At 35.7% G+C, this 21187-nt stretch overlaps 1 protein-coding gene across 6 annotated transcripts in view; it reads left to right on the top strand.

Annotated features, from left to right (window-relative positions):
• The window catches only part of LOC129246254 (RING finger protein nhl-1), a 110056-nt gene that overhangs the window by 57529 nt on the left and 31340 nt on the right, over nt 1-21187 (top strand). For 3 of the 6 annotated variants that reach the window (XM_054884920.1, XM_054884923.1, XM_054884925.1), the window contains 5 exons: nt 9892-10032; nt 13948-14083; nt 14232-14374; nt 14455-15786; nt 20497-21146. In XM_054884920.1, coding sequence (XP_054740895.1) covers nt 9898-10032; nt 13948-14083; nt 14232-14374; nt 14455-15786; nt 20497-21146 — 2396 coding nt within the window. In that variant the 5' untranslated portion in view covers nt 9892-9897. Of the gene's footprint in view, nt 1-1075; nt 1310-9891; nt 10033-13947; nt 14084-14231; nt 14375-14454; nt 15787-20496; nt 21147-21187 lie in introns of those variants that run through there. The other 3 variants (XM_054884924.1, XM_054884922.1, XM_054884921.1) reach the window with 2 other exon arrangements.

Genomic DNA, 21187 nt, shown 5'->3' with positions numbered 1-21187 from the left:
TCATCCAAATGAAGTTTTGCGCCTTCAACTTGTCTATCCCACAAATGGATGGCCCTACAACTTCAGGCCACGTCCACTTTTTCGTGGGATAAATGCAGGCGGATGTTAGCCATTGTGTGATGAGGGGCGTTAACGCTCTATTAATTTGGGGTTTATGTGCGCCCACCGCCCACTTTGTGTATTTTAACCAAATTTTATTCACAAAGTTTGTTTAGTACTAAAATGTTAGGCTATCATATAATTTATTTATTTATTCACCTATTTTTAAAATCCAATTATCCAAGTATTACAAACCATACCCGATTCCATTAACAGCCACACCCTTAACTTGCTATCAGTTAAAGTTCCTTCAGTTAAACACTATTTAACACAAAGTAAAGACCTGACTGCTTGTAAAGATTTTGTTTATTCTCACTGGGGGACAGTTCTGCCATGAATCTGTTCCTGAAATACGCACAAGCAGCGGCATGTGTATGTAATACTAAACACTTACAACCATGCACATACATGCACACACACATATATACATGTACATACGTATATTTAGATCATGTACCTTCTAGATTCATTATGTACACACGCAGTTGATGTTTCATTAATTTTCCTTGATTTTCAATTTCCTCATTTGCTTTTCACGTCGTCTTCTCGGACTTTTCTCATTTTCAGAAGATATTTTTGTAGCGCCGCATAGCAGATGCGCTTAAGATTTTTTCAAATTTTCAAACCAGTTCATTTGATGCTTTAAATTGAAACAGTTCGCGCGCGTGCGGATGTTTGCGAATAAAGTCTTATTATAAATATCAAATATTTTTTTGATTGTTCAAACCTAAAAAAAAAATAAATCGCATATTTTACTCTTATTGCATTTTATTTGTGGAATACATAAAAATGCATTCGTAGAAACGTGAAACGAAAATCCGTCGACTTTAAACCGTTAAGTGTTGGAATCAAAAAGCTTTAAAATGTTGTGATACCTCATTAAAGAAAAAGAAAAAAAAAATGAAAACGAAAATTAGTTGAAAAAAATTTGAAAAACTATTGCCTTTAACGAAAAAAAAACAAAAAAAAGTAATATAAATTTACACAAGTAACTCTTTAGAAAGTGCGTTCAAAACGCATACATTTTTGTGATTTAGTATTAAAAGTTTTCAAAAATATTGAAAATATTACCGTAGTGGTAATTCAAAATTCTAGTCGTTGAGAGAAAAAAAAAAAAAATAGAAACCGCAAAGCGTTCAAAAAACAAAACAAAAAAAAGAATAGAAAGTGCACAGTGTGCAGCAGATTTTTGATGTGGGCACCAAAATTGGTGAGTTGGTTGCACCGGCCCGTGGCGCCACTAAAATATCATATAAATGTGTATGAATTTGATTTGCAGAAATCGGCTGCAGCTGCTGGGTGCTATCGGACCTGTTTGCTTAGAAATGCGTGCCAAAAATATTTTTGTAGTTATTAGTGTCAAATTCCTGCTCTTAATGCAGTTATTTGCAGAGCGCAGTGAAATGCACAAAATTCCTTTGCACTGAAACGCAAATGGAATGGGACAGAGGATAGAAGTTGAAATCTAATTTGCCAAAGCAATGAATGGAATTTGGAATTTAAAAGCTTATTGCATAAAATGTGATAAGTAAAAAGTCGACTTTTTTTTACCAAAATATATCCACACATACATACTGGTATGTGTGTGTGTGAATGCACATTTTCAGTGTTTCTTTGAGTGGTTAAAAGAGTAAGAATTTACAGCGAACTAAAAGTTGCTGGCTACGTTTTTATTAGCTTTAGAGATGAGCGAGATTTATATAACTACTTCGAAAGGGTCAAGAATAGGCGGCTGCGCGTGATGGTGTGCGTTGAAACTACATTGCCGAAATGTAAAGTAAGAAAGGGGGTTCCCTTATTCGGAAAAAAGTGTGAACACTTTAATTTTTTAATAAGAATACATCGCGCGTTTGCCGGAAGCTGTTTTCGATCTGATATTCCTTCACCAAAATATCAAATATTTTCAAAAACCAAAATGCACACCTGTGTTCACAATAATAGCAGAGCGATATAGTGTGACTTTTTCTTTAAATCGAATACATTTTTTAATATTAATAATAAAAAAATAGTAATTAATAAAAATAAATTATTTAAAAAAAAATATGTATTTATTTACATTTTTTAATAATAAATAATAATAATTCATTATTAATACAATTAAAGCTTAAAACTTTTTTAAAAATTTTCTTCTTCTTTATTTGCAATTCGTTAGCGAATGTAAGCGATCATGTATAAAATATAATGTAACTATAAAATTTTATGCATACAAAATTAAATGAATACAATAAAACTTAACAAATATGCTCACAAAAATAAAAACATTTTTATCAATTTTTTGGTCCTATTTGAAAAAGCGTCTCTGTTTCGGGCTCCAAAAGATGACCGATATTTTAGACTCCGATCCATTGACGTATATTTCGCAGCCAGGATAATTTTTTTCTTCCGATGCCTCGTCTTTCTTCAATTTTTCCTTGCAGTATACTTATATGACCCAGGTAGGCTGTTTTTCTGCGTTTAATGTACCGTAGAAGCTCTCTTTTACTATTTACTCTTCGAAGCACTTCAGAGCTTGAGACACGGTCGGTCCACGGAATTTTAAGTATTCTTCTTAGTATCCACATTTCGAATGCTTCTATGCGATTTATATCAGAAACTTTCATCGTCCAAGTTTCCATGCTATACAACAAAACTGACATAACATCTAAAAAAACGTATTTTTAAGTTTAAATTAAAATTATGGTTTTTTAGAACGCTGCTGTATTTATAGAAAGCTCTAGCCATTTCTATGCGGCATTTAATTTCCATTGAATCATCGCATGTATCATTAATATATCGGCCAAGGTACTTAAATTCATTAACCCGTTCAATCGGCATGTTATTACTTGTCAGTGTGAGATTATTTTAGACATGCTTACGACTGATTGACATACATTTTTTCTTATTGACATTGATTTTCCAACCATATATTTGGCTTTGTTTTGTCACACTATCGACCAGTCGTTGGAGTCCTTCCATGCTGTCCGATATTAAAGTTGTGTCATCAGCGTATCTTATGTTGTTTATATATACGCCATTAACTTTAATTTTATCAATTTCTAATCATAATTTCAAACATTTTAGCTGGAATTTCTAGAAAAATTCCAAGTACACAGTTGTGTAGCCTCTTAAATTCTGGTGTAAAAATTATGCCAGTTTCAAATGGCTGAAAAATCTCATTGATTTTTAACATTTTCTTTTTGCTGCCCGTCTTGTGCATTTTCTCCACGTTAATTAAATTTCGAGTATTCGTTATATGGAAGCAAATGGTATATACAAAACAAAAAAAAAAAACAAAAACAAAAATCAAAAATCAGCGCCACTTGAGCCACTTTAAACTGGCATAATTTTATACCAAATTCCAATCCTAGTTGCGTGAAATTTTGATGATTTTTTTTAATTTGTACAAACTGGAAATTGCGAAATACAACTTTTGTTGTATATTCTTACAAAAAAAATTAAAAAGAAATTAAAAAAAAATTTTTTAAAATTAAAAAAAAACATTAAAAAACAAAATTAAAAAACAATTAAAAAATAAAGTCAAAACTATCCAATATTTTTTATATAATATTTTTATACAATTTATTTGTTTTTTTTTATATGTTTACAAAAAAAAAATTAAACACAAATTTTCACAAAGTTCGAAACTGTGTCTATATTGTTTTTGTTGTAAAATGGACTACATTTTTATAAAAAAAAAATTTTCCAAAAAAAATTAAAAAACAATTAAAAACCAAAAAAAAAATATTTTTAATATATTTTTTGTTTTTAATCAGTAATCCAAACTATCCAATATTTTTTATTTTATATTTGTATACAATTTTTTTGCTTTTTAATTTAAGCAGTATCTAATATGTCATGCTACTATTAATGTGAAAATTGGTGTAGAGAGAAAATTAGTTTATATTTTCACAAAAGAAACAAATTAAACAGAATTTTTCACAAAGTTCGAAACTGTATATAATAGCTTTGGTTGTAAAATGGACTATATTCTTATAAAAAAAGAAAAAAATAAATGAAATAAATAAATAAAAAATTAAATAATAAACAAAAAAAAAACAAAATTTAAAAATGAAACTTAAAAAAAAATGAAAGAAAAAAATTTTTTACAAAAAATTAAAAGGTTAAAAAAGAATTATTATTTTTATTTAATCAGTAGTCAAAACCATCCAATATGTCGCACTGCTATTATTATGAACACTGGTGTACACAGAAAATTATTGTATATTTTTATAAAAACAAATTAAGCACAATTTTTTACAAAGTTCGAAGCTGTGGGTAATATAGCTTGTGTTGTAACATTAACAACAAAACTGAGATAAAAAAATAAAAAAAAAATTGTTTTTAACTATACCAGAGAGAGAAAAGTATAGAGAAAATAATAAAAAATAATATTTTTTGTTTTTTTTTTTTTGTTTTTTAAATTAATCAGCAGTCAAAACTATCCAATACGTCACGCTGCTATTATTGTGTACACTGGTGTTTATAAAAAATAATTTCACATTTTTATAAAAAAAAATTAAACACAATATTTTACAAAGTTCGAAAGTGTAATATAGTTTTTGGTGGGAAATGGACGATATTTTTATAAAAAAAAAATAAAATAAAATAAAAAAATTAAAAAAAATGGTTTTAGCTATACCAGAGAGAGAAAAGTATAGAGAAAAATATTTTATATTTTTATAAAAAAATATATTGTTTTTTTTTTTAAATTTAATCAGTGGTCTAAACTATCCAAATCGTCAAGGTGCAATTATTATGAAGACTGGTGTATAGAGAAAACTATTTTATATTTTTATAAAAAAAACTAGCGAAAATAAATATTTAAAAAAATAAATATAATCAGCAGTCAAAACTATCCATTATGTCGCGCTGCTATTATTGCGAACACTGGTGTACTACATATAGAGCAAATTATTTTAAAGTTTCAATTTCATAAGTAAAAATAAATACACATTTTCTTCTGATGGAATACCGTATGAATTTTTTGCATACATATCATCAAAGAGTTTGCGGTCAGTTCAGCAAATTCCATTATTTTTTCTTTCCTGAAATTTGAAATTACAGCAAACGAGGTCGAAGTTAAGCGATTTTCTGGGCACAAGAGTCTCTAAAGTCCCTGACATCTGCTAGTAAGTTAGGTAGGTGATAGCAGTATCCACTATGAGACACACTCAGGCTATAGCCTATTCGGATACAGCGAGGCTTGCCCTCATTTCCCGAAAACCAATGTGACTGTTTCAAATACTTTAGAAGATTCCCGATTGCCGCAGTGTCAAGATCCTCAAACTCATTAAAAAAATGTCTACCTAAAATGGTGAATTTTCGTCTGGATAGAGTAGGACAGGGTCACAGAAGATGTAAAGTGGTATTTTCCCTTTTATCATCTAAGCAGTTTCTGCAAGAGTCATGCGTGTACACGTCTAGCTGCTGAGCTCGTCTGCCTATAAGACAGTGCTCCGTTATGACAGAATTCAGTGTGCTAAGGCTATGCTTATTTTGGCTTAGCAGCGATGCTGCGCGTCTAGCATTTTGAGTCGGTCACAATTGCCGGACGATTCTTCAGATGGGTGCGTTATGCCATCTGCTAGTAATAAAGGAAGAATTTGAAATTATAAGCAACGTTGATTGAAAGATGTTTTACTCGTATAAGATAACACAAAATGAATGGTTTGTATAGAAGCCCTAAATTTGAACTAAAATTCTGTTGGTTGCGAAATGTTAAGATGGTAGTGCGGCATTTTCAAGGTTCAATATGTACATCTGTGTTCAAAATAATAGAAATGTGATATATTTGACGATTCAGTTTTGTTATTTAATTTTAACTAAATTTTAATAAAAGTGAAGTTCACACTACAGCCAACATCATATAAATCAAAGTTTCAAACTTTGTGCAAAATGTAAAAAAAAAGCAAAATTCTTTTTTCCATATAAAAATGGTTTCGAAGCGGAAAAAGCCAAAAAAAAATAATAAAAAAAAATAATAATAAAAAAAATATAATAATAAAAAAAAAACTATAAAACTTCAATGGAAATGCGCGGTAGCGTCAAGCTTGCACTTTGTTACACCAAACTTCAATGCGCCATAGCGTTGCAGACTCAAAATGTTTCTAAAATTCTGTTTAGAAATTGTGAAGGTTAGGTTAGGTTTGGCAGCCGCAAGGCACATAGAGACAACGATGCCGCTTAGACCACGAAATGGGTGCGCTGTGAGCCGCGGGAGCTGGGCTACATTTCCCTCTCCATATTGAACCATCCTGAGCTTTTGACAAAGCGCAAAAGGTTGTTGATACCTAAAGTGTATAGATTATCTATATTCGTTAAGAAGTAGGATTTTAAAAACCGGTTCCTGCTTCTGGCTAGAGCCGGGCATGTGCAAAAAAGATGTTGAATTGTTTCCAACTCCTCCTCATTTCTGCACCTACGACAGAAATCATGCGTATAAACGCTTAATCTCCTTGCATGATTTCTTATGAGACAATGTCCTGTGAGGGCCCCTACTAAGGTCCTAATTTGAAGTCTACTTAGTTTTATAATACTCTTGGACAGGCGTAAATTTAGCCTTGGCCATGTTTGCCTATTCCATCTTTGATTTGCAGAACTGATTAGTGCGTCCTTAATGAGAAGCTTACAAGTTGATGATTTTGATGAAAATTTGTTGCATTTTTTTAAATTGTGCACAAAATTGGTAACTTAAATTTAGATGATTTTCGCTGTAGAATGCACTGCATTTTATAAATAATTTGCTAAAATTAAAATTTAAAAAAATATATAAAAAAAACAGTCAGAACTTCCAAATATATCTCGCTTCTATTATTTTAAGCAAAGCTGTGTGTATGTGTATGTATTTATTTATTACCCATTGTGATGCAATCGAAAACATCGTGGGCCACGAAAAAAATCTGTTCATAAATTTCATGTTGTACATCCTTTGAGCTCTGTGTAGACAAGAAAATGTTTAAAGTAAAATTTGCTTTAGTATCAGTTTGACAACGAATCAACGAAATCAACCTCAAGTGTTGTTGTATGCTAGTATTTTAGTCGTATATATTTTGCTAATTTCCTAGAGCAGACGTCAATGCGAAAGCTTCCGGTCACTGCCATATTGTTCTCTGTCATTGTTAAAAATACTCTGCACACACATATACATATACATATACCACATATAAGTAGAAATTAATCTCTCCGATGTTTACACTCATTTGTGTTGGTTTTGTTCACAGTTTTTCCATGCTACTATGCATTGCTATTTGGTGTGATTGCTTGAATAGTTGTAATGAAATATTTTGCAAAAACAATTGTTTTTTAATTAAAAGTAAATGTCATTGTCATCGAGATTCAAAGTGCGTAAAAAGACGTTATAGTTCCTAGCTGATAAATAAGAATTTCACGATACAGAAGCGATGTAAGGGATACTTAGAGAGAGAGAGAGTGAGAGTGTGAGCGTGTGGTGGAGAGAAAGAGCAAGAAGGAGAAGGCGATAAGATAGAGGCGAATATATATATAGACTAAGGAAAAATAAAAATTTAAATAAAAACAAAAACAAAATGATTACAGAGTAAATGTATTTTAACATACTGCACTTATACACGTATGTATGCATGCATATACATACTTAGCTGTGCATGTAATGTACGAATATCATCGACATTGTACGCCTTTTGTGCCTAGCTGAATGTGTTGCTAATTGAGATAAGTAAAATTTAGATTTAGATTTTACATGCTAATTATTTGTATTGCTTTTCATTCACCTTCAATTTCAAGGGCTACTTTGAGTTTTTAGCTTTCCGGCATTTCGTTTTCATACAAAAGTGTAATTAGAAAATCTTGAAATTGTTTAAATTTTATAAGCTGAAAAAATTTATCTTATTAAATACTAGAATGGTTGATCGTAGTTTGGTTGATATGCATGTATGTATGTGTATGTAGTATATGTCTTCGCATTACTAAATTTTCTGTGGCCTTAAAGAGTGGATGAATGCGACCGTGACTACCATTCAGTGGAGCCCGTGTTCTTAACCCATTGTGATCAGCAAACAAAAAATGATAAGAGAGATTTTCTCTAATAGCGATTGGCGCTCGATTGGCAATGGCAAATCTCCGACTGTATTTCTGCCATGAAAAAACTCCTCATACCACCTCAAAACTAACCATCTCCTAGCTGGAGGCGGCATTAAACTGCAGGTCACTTCATTTGGGGAAGAACAGCAAGATGCACACTACCACCTGTAGCCGGAAAAGCTCGGCCAAACAACTAACAAAGGATGCCGAAAGGTCATAGAAAATTCCACCAACAAGAATTGAAGTAAGCACTCATGCGAGGGACATTTGGAAATAATATTTTTCTTTCATAAAATGAACAGCGTCTTCTACATATGACAACAAATAGATAATGAATTCTCATTTAAAATATGTGCTTAAGTTGAATTTAAAAAAGAAATTTTAGCTTGAAAGACTCTGGATGTATACGATGTATAAATGAGCGACTCCATGTCAAGCGATCCAACTATTTTGGACATTGTCGGCAATCGTTTTAAAAATTAGTTTGCAGAGATTACTCATCATAGTCTCAGATATTAATGAAAATATAAGAATAGAAATCTAACAGAGGCATTTCATCAAAAATTAAAAATAATTTTTTCCCCAAAAATGTCAAACCAAAAAACTAAATTTTATTAAAAAAAAAATGGTATTAATAAAACTTGTATTAAAATAAAATATACCCTAAAAAAAAAATTAAAAAAGTGATTTATAAAAGTATTAAATATAACTCAAGATATTTCACCTTAAAAACTCTGTACCGCAGTTTTCAGAATTCAATTTTCAAATTTCACAAATGTTTGTGCCACTTGTAGAATGCCAGTTCTTCAAGCATTTCACCTGCCTACCTATCTAAATCCTAAAATGATAAAAAAAACTAAAAACAAATATTTTAAAACTCTAAGTAAATCCTTATGCCGAATATTGAATCTTCTGTCCTCAGAACTTGCTGGATATACTCGTAGATTGCTAGTTGTTGTTGTCATACGCTTGAGAGAAGCATGCCAAATGGTTTATGAAACCTTTGTACACTACAATTATTTATCAGCGTTGTTCATTATTTGGACTAAAAACCATCATCAACAGATAGAAGAGGGGCAATTATCACACTTCAGCCATTTCTACCGCTGTTACTTTGAGAATTTACCTACATACCAAATTAGTGAAAAAAAAAATCTTAAAACTCACACAACTCTATTAATTTAAATTCAATTACAGTCAAATATAGCTCATTCGACGCAAAATTAAATTTACTATAACAGTAGTGTACTAAAACAAATCGTCAATAACGGATAATATCGTAAAAATTATGTCAAAGTTGAAAAAATAGAGAAAAATTAAAAAAAATTCCAAATACTTCCGTCTACAGTCTCGTCAGTTGTCATTTCAGAAAAATTGTCAACACACTGTCAAAAAGGTTTGTTTTTGTTCTTTCGAACCAAAAAAACAAATTCGAAATCGAATGGAAATTGACGAAGTTAGGAGTGATTGTTCACATCAACCTACTGAAAAACGGTTTTATGGCCATAAAATGAGATTTTGGGGGTATATTGGGGTATATATTTTCTTAGTTTTCCTATACCAACAAGTTGTACTAGGTCTCCATAAAAGTATAATATCACTGTCGCACAGTGTAATACAAGACTGAAATATTGTTGGAATGCATTTTTCTTTAATATAATCTAAATTAATAAATAATAAATTAATTAAAATAGTTGCGGCTTAGCCCTATTCATAGTAATTTAGCTAATTTGCATGTATTTCTTTTTATTTCAGTGAAAAATGGAGCAATTTGAGCAACTATTGACCTGTTGTGTGTGCCTTGATCGGTATCGCATACCAAAATTGTTGCCATGCCAGCACTCATTCTGCATGGAGCCGTGTATGGAAGGGCTTGTGGACTATGTTCGACGTCAGGTAGGCATTAATATAGAGTGTACACTCGCGGACACCTAAGGGACTGAAAAATTTGATCCCTTATAAGAAAAGTACAAAAATAATTAATAATATGTTATGATAGAGCTGACCGCTCAAGAGAAAAAATATAAAAAAATGCTTAAGAATTTGTGGCTTTATTTAAGCCACAGAATAGCCGCGGGACAGCAGGCAACGGGTTGACGGGTGGTGATCAAATCTGGTCGTTTCAATACAATTGCGACGGGCCGGTTTTCAGCTCACATTTCGTGGTTACAATAAAATTAATTTTGTAGTAAAATCTTTTCGTTTTCCATAAATATATTTGCCGCCTGGTAGTGGCATGCTAATCACCTACCCTGTCAGAAATCAAATAGATCAACGTAACCAATGCAAGACAAATGTCTTGTCGAAGACCTATGCTCCCGAGAGGAGGAAACAAGAAAAAAAAAAAAATAAAAAAAAAAAAAAAAAATATTTGCGAAGCAACTCCTTTTCTAATTTATTTTGCATTCATTTGCAGGGTTTCTTGTGAAAATTGAATATTATTTGCTTGTTGTTGCTCGTAAACAAATAAATTATCATTAAGTAATCAGAAAAGCAACCCTGAGTCTTAACCACTCGGAGAAAATAGAACTCTATATAGACTCTAATATTTAAAAATAATCGACGGCAAGAAGTCAGTCCACGCCTGCAATTCTGTGTAATTTCATGCTATTAAATGTGTTCTGATTTTGACAGCGGGTACCCGTTACCCTCTGTCCGCTGCAATTCTGTACGGTCGGAAGGTATTTGCTGTAAGAGTTGCCAGTCTACTAAAAGTTTTTCGTATTTTTTTTTAGTCCATATTGGTTGGTTGATTGTTTGCAGTGCTTTTCATGTGATTACTCCCGAGTTAATTAGTGCGTAAACTGGTAGGGTATCATCCATAGTCTAATTAGTTAGCCTTAGTCTAATTAGTCAAAACAAGTTTTCCAATACACCTGATTCTGAGAAATTTTGAACAGTTTTTTCAGCATCCCAAATGGCACCAAATTTACGGAAAAGTGAGTTTTTCCAATAGAAATTCTATTGAAATTGTCAGTGCACAGTAAAGTGGGTAGTTGTTAAATAAATAAATTATTTATAAAAAATATAAATTAAAAAAAAAATGATGTTTAACCATTTTGGTCGAAGCAGGAGAAGGTAGCATTGTTTTTGGCTCATCTTAATACTCGTACGTCCGTATGTGTCCCCACGTCTGTTGAGTTACATTTGTTCTAAAGTTTTATGTAACTTCTGGCATTTGAAGGGACTAGAAAAATATGCATTCAAGATGCCATGAAACCGTTGACATTAAAGGCTTCATGGTTTTTATAGATGCTGACAAGAAAGTTTTTTTATTTAGTGTTTAAAAAAAGAATATTCAAAAATTTAATTAAAAATTAATAATCTTACGAATTTCGGTAGCTGAATTAGAAATGTTGAGTGCCTGAAGAGAATTGTCTGAAGAGAGCAGCATTTGTGAACTGCGTAAATATTGGATTGCTCTAAATTCTTTCCTCTACGACATACAAAATCTATCTAAAGGGTGGTCAAGTTTTAAGGGCCGATGTTGATTTTGAATAAAATACAATTTTTTTAAGAAATTATTGTCATTTCTCTTTATTATGATAATATTGGTATGGCTCAATTACGTATAGAACAAAATATCGGCTAAATGGCCGTCGCGGCCTCGGCGGCACACCTCCATCCGATGGACCAAATTTTCGATGACGCTGAGGCATAGTTGAGGTTCTATGTCGTTAATGTATCGAATTATCTCATCCTTTAGCTCTTGAATTGATGCTGGCTTATCGACGTTTTCAAAGAAAGAAGTCCAACGGTGTCGTTGATGTTTAGGTGTGGTTCACATTCAACATCGGCCCTTGAAATCCAATTTTCAAGTATTATATTGTAAAAAAAAATTAAAAAAAAAAATTTAAATTATTCTGCAGACTTTTCATATCAATTCAACGGATTTTAATAGAGCGTCTAGAAAGATATTTGTTATACAGTTTTATAGCTTATTAAATTTTACTACGTTAAGGTTTGAAGGTGCTAGGTAGTCTTGTTGATTTTTTATTATTATTTTTTTTTGTTGATGGTGTTGTGAATTTTCTACAAATAAAAATAATGTCTTGCATGTATCGGGAGTCTGCTCGATTTGTAGTAAATATTTAGTTACAATATACAGTCTGTAACATAAGAGCGTGGTCACTGTTACACGTAGATAAAAAATCAGAGCTTCATGCTTTTTGTAAAAAGTCAGCTGTCTGCCAAATTTAGTCTTCAATTGAGTGGTTTTTCGAAATGAGTGCTATTTATGCTTCTCGCTTTGAGGCAATTTTTCTATGTTTGCATGAAAAAGGACAAAGAAATATATGGGAAAATCGAAGCAGTTCGTTAGCAAGTGGATAAATCGCTATAAAAAGGTCGGTGATGTTGATGATTTTCCTGATCGCGGAAGTACAAGCAAAGTCTAAAAAAAAGATGAAAAAAAGATTCTCGCATTGTTCTCGAAAGATCCAACTTGGACTTTACGTGTAGCTGCTGTGAAATTGAAAGCAAAAGGTGTTGACATATCTTACGGAACGATTCGCAGGCACTTGCTTGCCAATAAACTGAAATATCGCAGTACTTTGGAAAAACCAATGTTGAGTGTAAAAAACTCTTTGAAAAACGAGTGGAATGGGCGAAGGAAAACTTAGAGCAATTGGATCAACGTAATTTTTTCTGATGAATCCTTCTTCTGGGAATTTCCGAGCATCAAACACGCCTGGATAACTTCCACCAGTAGGATGCTTCAACGGACTGTTAAACACCCCGTCAAGGACCATGTTTGGGGGGGCTTCTCAAACAAAGGTTTCGGTACTTTGTTCTTATTTACCGAGAATTTAAATGCCGAAAAGATGAATAAAATATATCAAAAGGCTTTGCTACCATCTGCTAAGCAATGGTATATCAAGAAAAATGAAAGCTGGGTCCTTCAAGAGGACAATGATTCGAAACATCGGAGTCGAGCGTGTAGCGAGTGGAAGGCGCAAAGCGGAGTTGTCACTTTAGATTGGCCATCTCAGTTACTGGATGCAAATACCAAAGAAAATGTGTGGGCTCTGATGAAAATGCAGTTTCGCAGATGCATGACATGTAATTTAGATCAACTTTCTCGGCAAATTCGGAAAATGTGGAGGTCTTTTCCGGTAGAATATGCAGAAAAACGAGTGGAAAGTATGCCCCGACGGTGCCAGAGGTTGTAAAAGACTTCATTTATTTAGGAACTAGCATTAACACCGATAACAATGTCAGCATTGCAATCCATCCATTGCCAACAAGTGCTACTTTGGACTAAGTAGGCAACTGAGCAGTAAAGTCCTCTCTTGACGAACAAAACTCACATGGCGCAGAAGCTTGGACGATGACAACATTCGATGAAGCGACGCTTGGAGTGTTTGAGAGAAAGATTCTGCGGAAGATTTTTGGACCTTTACGATGACATAGACATAGCGCAGCGAATAAAGATCCAGCGGCTACGTTGGCTGGGTCATGTCGTCCGAATGGATACAAACGCTCCGGCTTTGAAAGTATTCGATGCGGTACCAGGTGGTGGTAGCAGAGGAAGAAGAAGGCCTCCTCTGCGTTGGAAAGATCAGGTGGAGCAGGACTTGGCTTCACTTGGTGTGTCCAATTGACGCCGGTAAGCACGAGAAAGAAACGACTGGCACGCTTTGTTAAACTCGGCCAAAATCGCGTAAGCGGTTATCGCGCCAATTAAGAAGAGGGGAGAAGACCACGCTCTTATGTAACAGACTTTACACAAATAATTTATCTATCCCTTGACTGAGTGTCTACACAGATGGATTAATAATAATAATAAAAAATCTTTCATATAATTTTTAGGTAAAATGTCCCGAGTGCCGTGCAGAACATCGCATCCCATACAATGGAGTACAGGCCTTTCCAACGAATGTTACATTGCAGCGATTCCTTGAGCTACACATCGAAATAACTGGTGAACTGCCAGATCCCACATCAGGTGCGTAGTATCATTTTTGTATTAAGTGAGCAAAGATATTTCTTATACACTGAGTTGAAAAACTATGTATAGCTCAGGGACCTAAGGACAAGTTTTGCCCATTTATTTGTTTCTTATTTAATTTTTATACTTAACTCTACTTTTGTAGGGCAAATCATGGAGCGATGCGGTGTGTGTTCAGAGAAGTCGTACCTGTCGTACTGTGCACATTGCGAGAAGAAAATCTGTGAAGACTGCAAGAGCGCGCACATGGATATATTGCGTCGTGAGATTACCCGATTCAATTCACAAGTGAGTGCACTATTTCTAGATGTACAGACACTGAGCAGATAACAGACTATACTTAACTTATTTCCTTCCTCCATCCACAGATTCGTCGTAGTTTACATCGCTTGCAGGACATACTCGCGATAATTGAGAAAAACACTACTAGCCTGCAAACCAATTGCGTTGGTGTGAGCGAAGAGATCGATGAGATCTATAGACGCATCACGAAAGCGATTAAAGATCGCACCGATCAATTAAGGGGCGAAGTCGATCGCTATCTGACCATCGAAATGCGTAACTTAACAACGCTAAAAGAAAATCTCGATCACGAGATCCAGAATATTACAAGCAATTGCGATGTGGTCGATAAGTATATGAACGAGACGGTCGAATGGGATGATTGTGAATTGATGGATACGAAAGAGATCTTCCTTAAGACGGTTGAGTTCCTACGTCACTTTGAGTACGAGAATGCAGATTATACACGCCGTGTGCGCTTCCTTGTGTCCTTAGATCCAAATCAGCTGGTAATGAATTTGGCCACTTTTGGTGATTTGAATATAGCACCGCACACTCAAACCGGCGGATCTTTGAGCAGTTCACATTTGGCGCCACCCTCTGCCTTACAACCAGGTCTGATGCGTTCGAAGAGTGATCATCGCCTTGCTACACAGTTTCGTCAGCAAGAGGATCGTGTAGGCTATAATGATGAGCCAGTTTTGGGTGGACGCAAATTCGGTGAACGACCAGTGCGCGCCAACAACGAACGTTACGGTGACGGTAACAATAATCGCTATGGCCGAGGTGCCGATTACGACTACGAGAATGATTACGAAAACGATCAGCCAACATCCCGCACAGGAAAGTCCTCACGCTTCCGTTCCCGTTTCGTGCGCTCTCATCAAAATGATGATTCCGATAGTGAACAACAGCAAACACAGCGTCAGCAGGAGTTAGAGAAAAAGAAAGATCGCGTGCTAAGCGGCGAGGATGCATCACGTGGACAACTTAGTGGCATTATTCGTCTGAGTGATTGTGCGCGTGTCATACAACGATTGGCGGACATCGGTAAGGAGAAGAAGGAGAAGAAAACGGATACTGCAGCGCAGGCAGCTGTACAGGCGGCCATTCAAGCGCAAAAAGCATCAATGCAACGGCCGAAACAGCAAGCGCCAGCCGCACAAAGACAGGTATCCGAGGACGATGAGATTAGTCGCATTAAGCGTCAGAACAAGAATGCTCCTAGTGGCGCTGCAACGGCGGCGACGGCCGTCAGTACTGGCAGCACCACTGCGCAATCGTCCGAAACTGAGCGACCAGCTGCCGATCGTGTCGCTGCACTCAAGCGGGCTGGAGTAGCACCAGGAACCAGCGAAGAGAGCGACAGCTCCAACCATGCTTCACCAGTGCGTAGGACGCCACCGCCAAGGGCCGAGGTAAGTGTGAATGAGACAAATGAAGAAGAAGAACAGCCAAGCGGTAGCTGTACAAATAGGTTGGTAGGGGCTGGAGTGGGGGTTGTACAGCAGGAAGTTGAAGACACAGAAGAAGAGGAAGAAGAAACAGAAGAGGAAGAAACCGAAAGTGAAGAGGAGATAGAAGCCAACCCGTTGGATGGGCGTGAAGTTGGAGAGCAGAGGGAGAAGGAAAGCGATCGATTAGAGCATGTGGAAGAAAGTCAGGAGGATCAGAAGAAGGATGATGAAGAAGAAGATGAGGATGAAGAAGAGGAAGAGGAAGATAGTGATGATGAGGAAGAAGATGATGAAGAAGAGGTGGGGGCAGAGGGAGAGCAAAATCCTCAAATGGACGACGCTACACCAGAAGTGATAGCAAACGAAGAAGCTGCAGAGGAGACAAATGAAAGTGAAGATGGGGAATATGAATCTGCAGTCGATGAGGATGAAACAGAGCAAAGTAACGTAACTGCAGAAATAGAACATAGAGCAGAAATAGTAGTTGAAGATAAGTCAGAAGATAAGATTGACGTAGTGAAAGACAGCGCGAACGCTGAGACAGTACAAGCCACAAAAGAGCAACAACAAGACGGCACAATAAGAATTGAAAGGGGAAATAACGAAGAGGGTAGCGAAAAATCAGCAGAAGATGAAGAAGAAGTGACTGAGAGCGAAACCGAGACCGAGACAGAAACTGAAACTGAGACGGAAACGGAAACGGAAACAGAGGCGTCGGAAGAGACGGAGGAAGAAGAAAGTGCTGGTGATATTAATTGATTGTTTTTTTTTTTGGTATTTAGGTTATAAAGCAGGGAAATATACACAAATACAAGTAGTTGAAATAAAAAAGTGCAATGCTGGGCGTGAAAAATTGTATGCAATTAAGGGCCAGAACATAAATATACCAGCTTACAGGTATTTGGCTGAGTCAGATGTACGTTTTCACAGCCAAGTCAGAATATTTATTTAATCTCATTTAATAGACCATTTGAACTTGCGTAACTTCCTGCTGTCACTCTAACATACCCCCTACCTTTTAAATCTCTCACACGTGTACTGCCTCCAATTTTTTGTTTAAGCCAATTCTACAATAATTTTTGCATAATACGTGTTTAAAGAGTGATTACCATCTACTTAAACCAACAAACCCGTTTGCCTCTTCTTTGTGTTCATTCACACTTTCCATACCCTAATTTTAATTGCACCTTAATCTAATTTGTTTATTTAAAGAAAAAAAATTTGCACTAAATTTATTTTGTATGTGTTTTTGGTATAACTGTACTATTCTGCTTCTTGTTGTTTAATACTCTGACATACATATATATATATTTTTAAATTAATGCAGTGGCACACAAACTAATTACTTGGACTTTAGCTATCAAGAAAAAAATTCATAGCTCAAGCACGCGCTCCAATTAATAATTTTAACACGAATTCATCCAAAGCACTCGTCTCAAGCAAGAGTGAGTTTACAAAGATAACCCATGAAATTACGCTCGCCATAACTAAGCTTTAGTGGTTTATACAAACGGCAAAAAAGGTTCTGGTGACAGCACTTCAAGGCCGAATCAGCGGCCAGCCGGTTGCTAAAACTTTTAAGTTCTCACTCCGTACGGTCTACTCTTTCAGTTTACTCGCACAGTACCAGAATTTCGCGCTTTGATCAGTCCGCGACGGCGTGTAAGCCGGTAAGCTCACTCCGAAGGACCAACTAAATAATTAGTTTGTGTGCCTGCAAAAAGTGGACATCAGAAATACATACAATATATTTTGTAATTATCATATTCTAAACTCTGGTGCACATATTAATATAGATACAACTACCACTTAGTAAATTCAACATCTCTTACCTTTTCGCTGTTGATATGCATGTAAATCATATTTCAAATATCTTTGCAAAAAGTTCACAAGAAAATCAAACGAAAAAAAATTTATATTTTTAAAGAATAAATCTCGAGTATATATTGCAATATAGACCGCAAATTACAACAAAAAAATCTACTGTTTTATTTGTGTTCGTAGTGAATTTGTATATTTCTGTAAATAACACGTAAAAGCGATTTCGTGCGTGTATGCGATTGGCAGTTGAAAACGATTTGGTAGCGATGTTAATTTACTTTACTTAATTTACTTTTCATTGAACTCACTGCTTCCTATAAAGTGGATTAGGAAAAGTCCTCTTTTATGCTTTTTAACTAAATATTAAATTAGTACTGGCCTCACAGCGGATTGAATGACTTTCTGATGTCCTTTTTCGAGTTTAGTTCGTTTGCTTTCACCATGCGTTCCCATACATTGATCATCCAATAAATACATCAAATAACCCTCACCATACAATTTGAAATGCCTTTGTTATGCTGTTACCATTTTCTGATCCTCGCTACTACACATTCAAATCTCATCACGCATTCATTGAAATAAAGTGGAGCTTAGTGATATAACATAATACGATGCGATGTATGATACGATATGATATGACATCACATGATATGCCATGGTAGGATACGATATCATATGATGTGATATGTTGATATATGGTATGAAATGTCATGAGCTAATGTAATATGCTATGATATGATGGAATATGGCATCATATGATGATCGTATGATATGATTTAATATGACATCAAATGATATGGCTTGCTATAATACGATATCATAAGATATGATATGATGTAACATCGCATGTTTTGACATCGTGTAATATAATATCATACGATATGATATGATGATATATGATATGGTATCGAAATGATGTGATATGATATGTTATGATATGATAAATAACGACGTAATATGATGATCGTATGATACCATATGATATCCAACGATGTGGTATGCTAGGATACGATATAATATGATATCAAAAGTGATATTGTATGCTATGACATGATGTAATATCATATGTTATGATGTGATATCGTAAGCTATGACATGATGTAATATCATATGTTATAATGTGATATCGTAAGCTATGACATGATGTAATATCATATAATATGATATGATGAAATATGATATGGTATCGACATGATGTGATGTGATATGCTATGAAATGATAATATATGTCAACATCTGATGATCGTATGATATGATGTGATACCATATGGAGTGATACCATAAGTTAATACAGGATGTTATGCGATATTATAAAGGGTAATCAATTTAGAGGTATCGGATTGAAATAAAACATCGAACAATCCCTTTTAAATGTTGGCCACAAATGCGGGGTAATTCCGCCATCCGTAAACACCAATTTTGAATGAATCGCTGTGGGGCTTCGGGTCGGTATCTCGTGAATAATTTCAGTAATGTTGGCTTCCAATGCTTCAAACGAAGCTGGTTTATACCCCTTAAATAAAAGTTAAGAGATGTGAAATCACACGATTTTGGTGAAAATTGCAATGGTCGGGGACGTGAGATAAGTTGCTCACCGAAACGACGACTTACTGCGTCCAGTGTTTCGCAGGCTCCATGGGAAGTAGCACCGTCTTGTTGGAAGCAAATTTTGGACAGATCCCGGGCTTCAATTTCCAGCATCAAAAAGGTGATTATCATAGCGCGATAGCGTTCGCCATTCATTGTTACATTGGCGCCAGCCTCGTCTATGAAGAAATGGCGATGACTTCTCCCGCCCATAGGCCGCACAAAACGGCCGTTCTTGAATAGTTTCGGGTTGCTCTTCAGCCCAAATAAGGCGATTGTACTTATTGAAGTGGCTATTAAGCCAAAAATGGGCCTCATCGCGGAACAAAATGCAGCTCCAAAGGCGCACCTCATATAATCTTTACAGAGCGTCGATTTTCGTAATACAAACGTACGATTTGTAAACGTTGTTGAGGCTTAATTCTTTCCACGATGAATTGTCAATTAAAATTCAAATCAATTAACTGAAAAAATTATGTATTTAGTTTTACAGTTGTCACGCGTGATCCGTCAAAAATTCCTATTGGAAAAAATACCTCCAACCTGATCACTCTTTATAAAATTATAAGACATCATATGTTTGTCATATAATGGCATCATAGGATATGATATGCCATCATACGATATGACGTCTTGTGATATATCATCATATGTTATGATGTGATATCGTGAGATATGATATGATGTAATATCATATGATATGATGTAATACCCTATGATGTGATATAATATGACCCAAACCGTTTAGTTCGTTCTCACATTCCCAGTTCTCACCTTCCTCGTCTAAGCTACACAAAATTCCATTTTCATCAAACCATTTATGCCCAGCCGAGCAAAAAAATATACATATCTCCGTTTGACTTGTTTGATTTTTTTTCCAAATCTTATCTATATGCCACTTTCACTTCTTTCTCTCCTATCATTTCACTCTACATATACACTTAATCGCGCATCGTTCTTTCTGCCGATCTCGCACTCTCTCTTTCGTTCGCTGTCGCTTATATTCATCTCGTCCATCATCGCCATCCAATCATTGCAAATCGTCATTTAATGCACGTTATTATCAACAATTATTTTCACATTGCCTGTCGCAATTGCCGCAAATTGTTGCGGTGGCAGCAGCAGACGCCACCACCGCTCGAATCGCCGCTGCAATCGATACGGCGTAAGCCCAACAGCGGCGATAGTTCTGACGCTGATGAATCTATTACTGATGGCATTCACACAACTTCAACTCCACCCACTTCTTCTTCCATTCAACAGTCTAAGGCGCCCGTCTCAGCACAAGTTGCCGCCGTCAAGAAGACCACCCGTTCGGGTAGTAGTGATTCGACTGCGTCGACGGAGAGTTCCACCAGTTCAGCTGCTGCCGCAGTACCGAGCAGCTCTCGCGTTCGTGAGAGTCCGGCACGTTCACGTGCTGTACCAGCTAACAGCGGCGCCACCGCCACTATCAGCACGCCGACAACTGAGAAGAAACCGTTTGTTAGTCGCTTTTTGCCACAACATAGCAACCCCACTACCAACACGGACAAAAAGAAGGCTGAAAGTGAGTCAAGTAGTGAAGAGGAAACCTCCACAGAGGAATCCGAAGATGAGGTGGACAACAAACCGAAATCAACCGCATTAACTGGTTCAAGTTTGGCAGCAAAGAGCTCCGTGGGCAGCAGTGCACTTTCGACGGCCGGTACAGGCAGCTCGAGTGGTGCTTCATCTTATCGCGATCGCTTGGAAGCTCGTCGTAATTCGCGTGATGATGCCTCTTCGCGTACATCATCGAGCTACGCGACACCGTCCAGCAGCGGTACAAGCGGCTATGGTTCTTCATCTCGTCAACGCGCCGTGCCGGCTCCACATCACTCCCACGACACAGACGATCGCTATGGCAGTGGCAGTGCCGCCTCAGGCAGCAGGTACTTTAATGTTTGCACTCAAAATTGATCTAAGATTTGCT

Source organism: Anastrepha obliqua, chromosome 4, assembly GCF_027943255.1.
Source record: "Anastrepha obliqua isolate idAnaObli1 chromosome 4, idAnaObli1_1.0, whole genome shotgun sequence".
NCBI lineage: Eukaryota > Metazoa > Arthropoda > Insecta > Diptera > Tephritidae > Anastrepha > Anastrepha obliqua.
This window is presented reverse-complemented; position numbering and strand designations above follow the sequence as displayed.